This window comes from Oxyura jamaicensis, chromosome 4 (genome assembly GCF_011077185.1).
Source record: "Oxyura jamaicensis isolate SHBP4307 breed ruddy duck chromosome 4, BPBGC_Ojam_1.0, whole genome shotgun sequence".
NCBI classification, from domain to species: domain Eukaryota; kingdom Metazoa; phylum Chordata; class Aves; order Anseriformes; family Anatidae; genus Oxyura; species Oxyura jamaicensis.
Genome location: NC_048896.1, coordinates 80,888,768 through 80,901,501, shown reverse-complemented (window position 1 = coordinate 80,901,501; position 12,734 = coordinate 80,888,768). Strand labels below are relative to the sequence as shown.

The 12,734-nt window shown below is 39.2% G+C and overlaps 1 protein-coding gene across 2 annotated transcripts in view; it reads right to left on the bottom strand.

Annotated features, from left to right (window-relative positions):
* Nucleotides 1–12,734, bottom strand: part of FBXL5 (F-box and leucine rich repeat protein 5) — a 35,608-nt gene that overhangs the window by 2,470 nt on the left and 20,404 nt on the right. For both annotated transcript variants that reach the window (XM_035323599.1, XM_035323598.1), the window contains exons 6-10: nucleotides 11,590–11,715; nucleotides 10,512–10,660; nucleotides 10,240–10,322; nucleotides 8,039–8,761; nucleotides 5,982–6,130 (exon numbers count right to left, since the gene is read on the bottom strand). In XM_035323599.1, coding sequence (XP_035179490.1) covers nucleotides 5,982–6,130; nucleotides 8,039–8,761; nucleotides 10,240–10,322; nucleotides 10,512–10,660; nucleotides 11,590–11,715 — 1,230 coding nt within the window. The remainder of the gene's footprint in view (nucleotides 1–5,981; nucleotides 6,131–8,038; nucleotides 8,762–10,239; nucleotides 10,323–10,511; nucleotides 10,661–11,589; nucleotides 11,716–12,734) is intronic.

The window sequence follows — 12,734 nt, the reverse complement described above, 5'->3', positions numbered from 1 at the left end:
CAATTCCCCACGGGACCAAGTTCTAGAAATTCACTAGATCGTGTATCTGTTTTAATTCAGCCACCTACTAATTTTAACAACTGTCATTGAGCTGGAGCACTGCAGAATTTGGTAAGCTGCTGCACATTCACATCATCCACTGCCTTCACCTGTAAACCTTCATCTCCCTTTCAGCCTTCTCATTCCCAGCCTTTCGAGCATCACCCTGCAAGACAGCTGCTCCATCCCCTAACTCCTTAGTAGGCCTCTTCTGCATCTTCTGAAACTCCACTCCGTACACTTTACCAGACAGGAAGACCAACACTGCATGCAGCAGCTCCAAGTGTGGGTGCCCTGAGGCTTCCAGGAATAAGCAGCAACACCCTCTATCTTGTTCTCAACACCTTGTGATCTCAGTGCTTAAAACATTGTTGGCTCTTTTGGCTGCTGCTGCAAACAGGAAAGATCTCAGAATTAGCACTGACAGCTCTCTGTAACTGAACTGTCTTCCAATTGCAACTGCCCCCTCTGAATTCAGTTTCATGCAATCAGTTTGATTACTGCACTCCTCCCAGACATACGGCCATACGTACAGCTCTACCGAAGATCACGGGAAGTCCTTGTGGAAATCCTCAGCACCAGCATCAATATTTGAGGCAGCTCGGTACTATTTGAAACTTGGAAATAATTCCATTTCTCGCACCAAGACAGCGACCAAAGTGCTGAACAGAACTTACCCCAGCACAGAGCTCCTGGGGGCAGGGGAGAGGCATCAGCTCCCAGATCCTGCCCAGGGACCGTTAAGCCCCAACTCTTCCTCCTGTCCTTTAACTAGCTTTCGGTTTTCAAGTTTAAGATTTTAAGTTGCTGTAGGATTGCTTTAATAATGCAGAAACCTGTAAGTAAACTGCATCATCTGAAAAATTTACCATCTCCCCAATTATTAGGCACTGACTTACAAGTTGCATTAACCACATCACAGTGAAAGCTTCCTCCTATGCTGCATTTCTTGTCCCACATCTAAACCTCCTGACAACACTGCGTTTCCTTTAGAGCCTCTAATGAAGAAATCTGATGAAACAAAGCTCAGATTTCAAACCTCAGCTCCTGGGATCTCCTGCTCTGCATTGTTTCTGAGCACATCCAGGCATTTCCTGCAATTTGAAGATATTTCTGCTTATTACAACAAGGTAATGAACATTATTAATAGTTGTTTTAGCAGCAAGTCTGTTTGGTTAAGACTCTGTCATTTCATTCTTACGTTTTGAAAGGTTAATTGATCTCCTCCATCACTGCTCACGCATCTCCCCTAAGTATCCCAGTTCTCTTTAGCTTGTTCTTTTTGCATTTGACACAGATAGCAACATTCACTACCTTTCCTTTTGGCAGTCACAGGACCATTTTTGTTCTCCTAACTTTGTTACATCTGATTGTCCTTACAACTCTTTGCCTTCCCAATTTCTGTTTTCTCTACTCTTTGTTACTGACCTCATTGGACTGGACTCTGTTTTCAAACTGTCTCTATTTAAAGAGGCCATTTCAACTTAACTAAGAGGAAATGCCAGAGAATATTCTGTTTTCTTTGGACTCCACGTTCAAGGGCTCCCATTCATTCCACCTCACTGATGCAGCAGATTAAGCAATACAGAGACCATAAAAAGGGAGCTGTACACAGTTCAGTGAGTGCATCATCTTTTTAAGTCCTACAGCAGGGCCGACTTTTTCAGAAGGGCCCCTCTAGCTCGGTGCTAGCAGTGAAGTGCCTGGGTTCAGTGAGTGTTGGGGTCATTCACCTGGGGAAGCAAAGTTAATCGGATTCTCATCTAACCTGCCGCAGGCTGCACTGCTGGCTTAGTTGCCTCTAAACTGGATTGCTGTAATGCTCTTTAAATCTAGTTCTGCTTACTCAGACACTTCAGGTGACCCACAGGAGAAGTCTGCTTACTCCTGCTGAACAGCTCCAAGGTTTTCAACTATTAATAAATAATATTCATTTTAATATTATATTAATTTTATATTATTTTAATATTAATTTCAATATTGTTGTTAAATTAATAAATGTGGCTGGCAATCTAAGAAAGGAGCACAGCTATTTGATAACTCCATTTTGATGTATTTTTACTTCACTAATACACGTAACAGATCTCCAGAAGGCAGTTAAGCATGTCACCCAGAAGGCATGCCAACCAAGACCAAGACCACAATGAAAGAACCCCTTCAGCCCGGCACGCACCTGCCTGCTACCACCATGTCCCTTTAGCCACTTGTTCGAGCCCTCACCTGAGGCAGCAGAAATACTCGTGGATATACAGCAAAATGGATCCCCAACCCATCTGAGAAGAAAAAAAGCCTTCAGCTACCCCAGTTCTTGGTTTAGTTTACCAAGCAGAAACAGAAAGGCTAACACTGACATCAGGAAGGATAGCAGGGAAGGAAGGACTGCTCATTTTCAGAGCCACCACTGCAAAGCCACAGCCCAGAGAAAGGAAAACGAGTTGCAAAGGATGAGGATTCCAGCTCAGCGAGAGGCTCCTTCATTCCCAACAGCACATACCACATTGGATGGTCACGTAGCAAAAGCAGCACTTTACAGGGGAATTACAAAAAAGTGATCAAATTAAGCACTGACCTTGAAAACAAAGCCAACATTCATGTCAAATCTCAGTTTGAGTGTTACTCTCTATTAACCGTTGGTGAAGTTAACCAAGACACTCTCATAAAAAGTGTCTGTTGTCTAGCTGGAGAACTTAGGGAGACACCAAACCCCCTAAAGTAAAGTAACAATGTGTTCCCATATAAATCTGCACAGGGGAGTCCATAACCTAACCAGAAATTTCAAAGTTCTCAGCTCCACTGCTGGAAGACAGATCAAGCTGTGAGCAATGAATTCCCAACCTCACAAGAAAAGAGTGAAGCAGAATCACAACTTCATTTTATTAATGCTCTATTCCTTTAATTATAGCACCTGAGGACTATGCTAAAAAAAATCTAGAAATTGAATTGATACTAAAAAGCTGCAAAGAGGTACTGCTCCAGGAACCAGGGAGCCCCATTTTTCTAACCCTGAAGCTGCCGTATTGCAGGATTTAAAACTGATGGTACAGTAAGGAGACTGAGCACAGCTGGACAAAACTGCCTATGGGGAAATACCTGCTGCAACTTAAAGGTTTGTAACTTAAACATTAAAATTTCTTACTGTGTTTAGAGTTTTTCCATCAAATGTTTCAGCCATTACACAAGACCAGCAATTAGGAGGGGCGTATACCAGATTTGTTGCCATCTGCAGCTGAGGGTTATCTATGCAAACCAAGAACTGGAAGCATACTAACAGTAAACAAACAAAATAAATCCGGAGGTGAGGTGTGTGCAGGTTTGTGGGCTCAGATAAAAACTGTATCATGTTATTGCTGTGTAACAGCTGTGACCGACCCAACCTGAACATCTGAAAGTTGACATGCCTACCAAACAAGTCCAGCAAGATCTCCACAGAGAATATCCAATGAAGCTGCATGTGTTGGGCCCTCTGTTAGGCTCAGGGTTTATACAAAAGGAAATCTGAAAACAGGCTGTAGGTGAAAGTACAGCCCTTACATGTCAAAGGCAACAAAATGGTATCTTTATTAATCAAAGGCGGCTAAATTCCATGCTGTCGGCTCCATTTTTTGTTCTGCAAGACTGACGGTTTTCCAACATGATCCCAGAACATAGCTCCTTCCCCGAAAACAATCCCTGATAAGCTGGTGGGCAAAGCAAGTTACGAAATTATTCTCTGCATCCTTACAGATCAGTAATCTTTGTACAGCATTTAATATAATCTCTATATGAGCAAAGAAAAGAAAAGCTTCAAATATGGATTGCTATAAATAAACCAGCTTTTACTTCCCCTACAGGTACTTTAGAAATACCATGTAATACAGAAAGAGTTCAAGCTGCCACAGAAATCCTGTTGCCGATAGAGGGGAACAAGTGCTTAGCACTGTCACAGTGAAGTTTGGGTGAAAATACAAACAAAGGTGTCCTGATAAAGCTGCAGAGAATTCAGTTATGAAAAGGTATTTCCCATTTCCAAATTTTGCTAGGACACCTCTAAGTTTTTATTGGCTTCCATCTAAAAAAAACTTCTAAGATGCTATTTTTCAACAGATAGAAGTCAGACCATTACACCCTCTCTCTCTTGTTGACTTTCCTCTAGAAGACGTGTTGATCCAAAGGCATGCAAGATGCTTTACAAAGCAGAGCTTATAGCCTCACAGCTTCCAACAGGCAGTAAAAGAAAGGAAATAAACAGGAAGAGGATCAGGACAATTTTACAGAATTATTCCAGAAAATATTCTGTTTTTATACAAATAATTTCTTTGGGATATTATGGAACAACCAAGCTTTAAAGTTTAAAGTGGTAGAGGACTTGCACAAGAGATTCTGACTTTGTGAACTAAGATGACGCACTGTATTTTAGGGACTAGAACAATGGAGAGAGACAGAAACAGCTAAAGACAAACCAGAATATGGAGTCTGGTATTACTGAGAAGTAGAAACAAAAAAAAAAGCAAAGAACAAAGATGTAAAAGGGAAAGGCTTTTAACTGGTCTATGAAGACACTGTTAAATTCAACACGATGCAGGAAGGAGAGTCAGAGAAGGATTTCAAAAATGAACCTTAATTTCCAGATTGAAATGCAAGGACATTTGCAAGGTGGTTTTAAAAAGCTGTAGTCCAGACAGAATTAAAGTAAACAAAAAACAAATGCATCAAAATAAAATCTGTCATAAAAGTACACAGAGAAGTCCAAAAATTATGGAAGCAAAAACGATTTAGTACTTTAACTTCTAACGTTAGTAACGTTAGGATCCAATCCAATTAAGCATGTCATCCTACATCAGTTTCAATGTACTGAATTCCCAAATGTCAGTGAAGTTTTACTTGTGCAGTTCCAAAGCTCCAGCATCCTAATATAGCAAGGATACCCTGCTGTGATTGTAGCTCAATATAGATGCAAATTGAGATAAGCGCCATGAACTACCAGGGAAATATAATTTTGTTTTACACACAATTAGTTCTTGTAGTTCTTATAACCATCACCTCAGTTACCCTTTTTTTCCTTTCCATTCTGTTGCACTTACCTGCTTTAAATTCACACATGCAATACAAATCACACCACGGTTCCATCTCTAACGCTATGAATGTTTACTGGACCTGACATAACAGACCAAATTCCAGTGCGGGAAACACTGAAAAGACTTGACCAGAACTGTATTTTATGCATTTATCCAGATCCTTCTCCAGCTGAGATCCAACCCTAAGTTAGTAAGTTAAGCAAAACCAGAACAGCTAATTTTCATTATCTACAAGGACGCATTATGGTATTCTACACCAAACACACTGTAACATGTGAGGTTTACATAGAAGTAAAACACATCATTTTTTCCCCATAATAGTCATTTTAGTACCATTCTAAGCCTATTTCTCAAGTTATTGCCACAAAGATAATGTGCAACTACATGATTTACAGGAAAGAGACAGAGAGGACAAGGGTGTATCAGCTATATTGAGACTTACTTCCTAGCCTCTATTACTTATGCTAACCTAAAGTAAGAAATACATGGACTAGACGTGTCTTCCTAAGTAATATGATGCTGGACTAGAAAGACTTTAAGAAAAAACTGACTTAACAATTGTGATTTTGTAATTAATATTTGAAATTCAGTGCTACACAGACAAGAAAAAAGGTGTTTGTTTGTTTTTTTCTAATTTTTTCTTGCATGTTTTTTGTTTTGTCTGTCATTTTCTAATTTGCCCAGAGGGGTCGTGGATGCCCCATCCCTGGAGGCATTCAAAGCCAGGCTGGATGTGGCTCTGGGCAGCCTGCTCTAGTGGTTGGCAACCCTGCCCAGAGCAGGGGGGTTGGAACTAGATGATCTTTAAGGACCTTTTCAACCCAGGCCATTCTATGAATTTGTTCAAGCGTCCCCAGAAAAGCACCACATCTTCACAAAAGACATTACCGTTAATGTTGTCACAGTAGTAAAAGTGTTCATCGTTTAGCGAAGGGCATGCAGCAACTAAATCCTGCAGGCCTGCACCAGTTACAGTGAGACAACCCGAGAGGTTGAGGTGTTCCAAGTGTGGCAGTCCTCCTCCCAGAGTCAGTGCCCTGTTAACAGACAGAAGAGAGGCGTTAAGAGCTTGCACAGCACTAGACTGACTAGCACCCTACTCTGTCACCAGTCTCCAATTTACTAGCAGCTTGTAACAAAAGCACACCTCTAATAAACCGTTTAGCTTTAGATCTCACAGTCTGGCACCCTATGAGGTGAATCCCCCTTGCAGGTAATTAGCAGGCCTGAAAAATGATTAACAGGCCTGAAAAAATGAACCAATCCCTACAGAAAGTAACAATTTCCTTTGACAGAAATGTACTTAAGTGGGAAATCACTTTGTTCATTAATGACTCCAGAGATGACCATTTATTTCAAAGAACTAGCATGACATGCTTCTCCAAAGCACTACTGATTTATTGTGAGTCTTCCAAGGTGAGGTATATTTCTCAACCCATCCTGAAAATGGAAATGCAGAATTGATGTTCCCAAAGTTTGGCACATAATACTTCCAAAAGCTTCAGTATAACTTTTTGGTTCAACTGCTTGCTTCTTTGGGAATTCACGGGACAGCTAAGCAAGTTAATCTGAAAAAAAATACCACCACACCACAAGCTTGAATCAACACGCGCCAGATTCAAGCCAAGGCATTTTCAGTTTCACGTCCTAAGAGCATGGGTGTACAACTTTCTCCAGTCAGAAGATGGAAACAGAACTGGTAATAACAGAACCAACTAAGAGTTTACATGGAATGAACTGGCACACATAAATATTAGGAGATGTCATTACCCTGCTAAGTGCAACAAACACTTGATGTAGAATACAGTCTCAATTCTTGGTATTCCCTCGTATCCAAAAAGCAGTGATGGGAAACCAGCAACACAGCAAAATCCTTCCTACGACTCAAGGATCAAGTAGTCCTTTTGTTGCAAGAGGACTCAGCCATGAAAGAAGGCCAGCCACATGCAGCTACACGCAGTGTTGCCTATTCCTCACCAAGCCACCCACACTCAGCAGCAAAAGTCTGCTCCAGTGCTTGGCCAGCATCAGGCTCAAAGACAAAGCACAGCTAACTGAAGTAAAAGCTTAAGTACCAAAATAGCTGCAAAGAGACATTTGAACAGCTGGCACTTCTGAGTTCTTTGTCAAATGGGGACAAAGCCTCTCAAGAGGCAAATCAATGCCAGCAGCGCCCCATGTATCTCTCTGCTGACTAAGGCATACAGGACAGGTAGGCATAAAGCCTTCACATTCAAAGCAGCTCTAATTAGTCCCCAGAGCTACTACAGCACATCTGAGCAGGTGACTTGAGGTATTTCAATCTTGTCCCATTTTCATTATGAAGCAGTAACTACACTTTGCTGACACAACGCAAAATATCAATTACATATCACACACTGCAAATTTTGTAACTGTCGTGAAGCTGGCTCAATGTTCAAGCTAACTTCAACTAATTTATATGCTCTGTACATTGTATGAAGTCATATTTAATGTGTTCTTATGCACATACAAACTTATGTCACCATCCATACAAGTTAAATGAGATGTTACTACAGTTTGTTTTTAGTTTCAAGAGCAATAACAAGTTTGGCAGACATAATGGAAAAAAGTGAACCAACACTGAATTTCCTAACAAGAAATCACTACAAATCAAATATAAAAGTATAAATAAATACTGCCTGTTTGCCTACTGCAAATGAATTTAGGAAAGTACTTTATTCCAGGGGAAACGTCTAAAGAAATGATTTTTTAAATCCTTTCATTGAAAGGAAAAGTTGGATAAAGTTTTCAAGTCTGGTACCATAAATACGTTGAGATGCAAAGATCACTTAAAACTTACCAGATTTTCTCAGCAAAAATATTTATACTGAAACTAGGCCGATACAACCCAGAGCAACCCAACTGCAACAAATATCATTAGAAAAACCCTGCTGCAGCAAAATAGCTCAGAAATGTCTTTTCACCTGAGAGCACGATCTGTGATCTGGTAACACCCAGACAGACTGAGAAATTGAAGAACTCGTGCAGTCTCTTCATCTGGTTTTTCACTCCCAGAGTATGCCAAGTCTTTTTTCTCTGACTGTTTAGTCCTTGTTGTTTTTCTACACAGTGCAGAGGACTCTGGAAGTGCTTGAATAGTTCTTAGTGCCGTCCCAGCACAACAAAATGAGTGACCGCAGTAAATCAAGTCAGTAGAAGCACAGTGCTGCTGCCACCCTCTAGTCCTTAAGCCATAAATGTCTCTACTGCAGCAAGATGCAGAACAATTAATGGGGGATGTTGGTTCCATGAGACAAAACCCCTCAACATTTCTGTGTCTCCACTCTGCAGCATCTTCGATATCAGCTAAATCATCTGCATCTAGCATCCACACATATGCAGAACTGAAGTTTTCTGAGCTGTCAGGGTCAGTCCAATGATGCTCACTGTCTCTTCCCTCGATAAAGTCTTCATTGTTGATTTCATGCAAACAATTATACTTCTTGCTGGACTGCAGAGTAATCTCTCTGTTTTTCCACAAAGTCTTCGCATTCCTGTTTCTGCAGCCTTTCAGAATACCCCTGTTATGGTGAGCTGATATGATGCCCAGAGCTCTGGAAATCCTCTCTATCGCCACATCTGTGATTTTTTCACATCCAGACAGATCAAGATGGCGAAGATTTTGACAACAACCAAGTGAAGACCAACTGAAATCAGAAGAAAAATGACTTATTTTTGCTCAGAAATAGGTGTTACAGATAAATATACAAAAAAAAAAAAAGATTAAATAAGGGAATTACTTTATTAATTCACAGATTAGATAAACAAGTCCATATTTACTGCATCTTGAACAATTTTTAAAAACAGCAGTCCAAACACATACGACAACCATTTCAAAAAGCAGTTTCTGCTGTGCATAATGGTGGTACCAAGAGCCAGGTAAGTTATGAGAAATCATACAGTTCAATTCTTTCAGCTTAACTTAACTTATTGAATTAGTAAAATTCACAAAGAAAAGAAATGTGAGGTATAATATTCCGTTTAAAGTATATTAATACTTGTATTTTTTCCTATTTGACTTTCTCAAGCTTGCCTGTTTATCCATACTAAAGTATCAGTACTTAGACCCTATGTCTTTCTCTCAAGAACTTTGCACTTATTTCAGAAAGAACTGGACTCCTGAAGCATACTTTGTGTATGGTATTAATTATTCCATAGAGGTAATTAGTCTTCGATTGCTATGGAAACAGACTTTCACATTAATGAAAACTCACCCCTTCAGCCTTATGTTTTTCAACTGAAACAGAAATTAGATCTGCAGTACTGTTGCTGCATTATTAACTATAAGAGTATATAGCTGATTTAACCTTTGTCTGTTCACAAAGAATGTTAACATTTTCCATATATGATTACTTCCATTTACAGCAAACCAAATCCATTTTCCCAAATTACAGATTTTAAGATCAGAAATACAGATATAAGGAAGGGCCAAGAATCTAAGTTTCACGGGAGAATGACACAAAAAGATCAAGTTCTGAACCACGCAAATTCCATAAAGGCCCTTATTTCAATTAAAACAGAATGTTGGTACCAGTAACCATGCCAGTAACATTGTGTGTTGTTAGCGCACACAACTTGAGAGTACTGTATGATTAATGTGCTGCAAACAAACAGCCACTGAGTTCCAGTATCATGTTAAGACCCATTTGTGCAGGCTCTTCATTCATGCATCATCCCACTGCTGTTAATGAAATTTCTGCAGACTTCTGTAAAACTCAGGAATCCACAATAATACACTTAGGCTCTAGAACTTTTCCCACCATTTGATCAGCAACTTTCAGCAGTATTCCAAATGCTATCGGCTGTATCGGACCAAAAACTACAGAAATTGAGTAACTCCCAAAATTAAAACCATTAACAATTTCAAGATGTTAATATTAACACAGAGTTAAATTGTTATGGATACCTATACTTTGGTAAATTTGTAATAGTTAAGACAGAAGGTTGTAAATAGCAATGCATAACTTTGTAATGGCTGTTCCATTTATGTGCTGCTCTGGTTTAGTCCTTTGTTCTGTGTGAACCCTGACTGATTTATTTCGGTCTCATGCTAGCAATGGAGTAAGGACATGCTTGAATGTTTTCCCCCCTTTTATTTATTTTTAAAAAACAACAATTAGCTAACCTTTCAAATGCAGAGTCTGAAATATCAGTTTGAGTGAGATCCAAATATTCCAAGTTGGGACAAAGCTCCAAGATCTGTCTAACCTGGAAAAGGAACAATAATCAGCAAAGTCTAGCCAAGGTTGCAAACAATGTCAGCATCAACATATGAATTTACATTCTTTTGAATTGCAGCTTGTTTTCACAACCAGTGTGCTTTAAACTCGGGCACATCAGTTATTAATTCCAGGCTACACGGCCACAATTATTAAATGCTGGTTTCAAGTTACATACCATTTTGCTAGACACTGCAGAACTGTAGGCTAGTACTAATGTCTTCACTGAGGAGCCTACATGTGGGAGGACATTTTGAATTAAGCCATGAAGCAAACGTTTTTCCATTTGTGCTATATTAATGGCAAGTGAATCTTCAGCTGCTTCTTCTGAAAAATAAAAAAACAAAGAGGAAGACTTAGTATTTTAAGTCATTTGGAATCTACACTGTCAGTGTACATTACAGAAGTTATCAGAAAACCAAAGAAAGCCTAAAAAAGCCTAGGTTTCAGAAAGTACCCTACATCAAAACTTTTGCTGAATTCTAGTTCCATACTTCAGCCCCATCTTTAAAATCTTGTTTGTCTTTCCAACAATCCTGAAGATTTTAACACCAACAACAAGTAAAAATAGTAAAAGACTTAACAGAAAATTAACATTTAAGGACTCTGAGAAACATTTACTACAGACTATGTACTATTCAAAGCAGTCTGGGGCAGCTATTTCCACTGATTTGCTTAATAAATTGAAATACAATATCTAGGGGCATTTCACATCCTGTGATGTAAAAGCTTATGACAAGATTTACTTTAAATCTAGAATGCATTAGGATGCAATATGATTCACCCAAACTTTCTAAGAGATAAAGTCTACCTTTTTCCGCCTTCCTAACTCCAGAAGTATCCCCATAACTCTTCTTTCACCTGTGCTCACGGTTGCTATCTCCTAGATCAACTATTTCAGCACATCAAAACTAGCTGCCTTTTTGTTGTTGTTGTTAAAGTCTCCCCTGGATTCTTATCCATCAGAGTCACGATGAGATGAAAATAGGGAAAATGCACTCCTTTCAGGAATGCTAAGTAGTTCCTAGACAAAACTTCAAGTTCTTTTTTACTGTGTAAATCTACTTGGCTTAGAAAGCATTTAATCTAAATAAGAAAGTGTTGCTGTATCTGTCATTAGTTTCATGAACATTGAATAAACTACAAAAAAATGGTAGTTGAAATTGATTTTATACAAGAGACTCCATTTTATGAGTTTATTATAGCTATATAATCTGTAGGAAAAAAGAACTACATCAAAATCTGAATTTACTTACCAGATTCATCTATGTCAGCATCTTCATCCCATTCCTGGAAAGCACGACTTTCATCTTTTCTATTTTTCACCCATTCCTCATCAGGTTCTGTCTCAGTATCTGCTGCAGGACCACTATACCAATCACCTACTCACCGAGAGAGAAAGAGAGAGATGAACACAAACTTTCCTCATAAGAGCAGAAAACAGCAATAACTTCTCAGTATACTGTGACTTATCTAAAGATATGAAATGAAATAATAAATTTTGCATTCATCTGAACTAAGGTTGGCCTGACCCTGGACATAACTCATGTTTGGTTGATATTTTAAAGCTAGAGAGATTCCTGAAACAACTGCAGTACCATTACATGGCTCATTGCCTATTATGTTATTCCTAAGACACGCCTTCTGTCCTTATTTCCTTAGTAGGGACCAATGACTGCAAAAATAACAGAAATGATTATGGAGTACCTGGACTGTGTAAGTGCTCAAGTTCTTTATGGTTGCTAAATTCACCACAAGCTTCTTGTTTAGCATTTGGTTTGAAGCATTTCTGTTTTCCTTGGGAACCTCACAACCGTATAGACCATCAGTATGTATTTTATTAGTCTATTTTTAGTCACTGCACATGACAACTCTATGAGCCCAAATCCCAGAAGCAGCCTACTTACAACAGCTGCACAACACAATTATAATATCTATATGACTCAAATCAAAAGATAATCATTTTCTAGAACATCTGGATGAACACAAGTATCAGAACAGCTCTACTGTTTTAACTGCGAGGGAATCCCGTTCTCCAAGAGCTACAGCACAGGCACAAGTTATGGGTACACTGCAGTGTTGGGCTTGGGATAAGCATGTCTGCTGCCTCCCTTAGTGTAGATATACTTCACACAAGAAGAGCTTATCCCACTATCTCACTAGCAGGAAATCCTATTATCCCACAAATAAGAGCAACCCCTGTTAAATAGTTTCTTACTTGAGGAACGCAGACAAGTGTCAACAAAATCCTAACTATTTGTCAACCAACTGAAGGAAAAGGCTTTGGTGACATTTCTCATTTATTTTATCCCACCTTCGTAATACACAGAAAGACTCAAAAACCCTGCCTGTATGAGAAAAAGTCAAAAATTAAACCAAGCCTGCAGATTTTTTTTTCCAA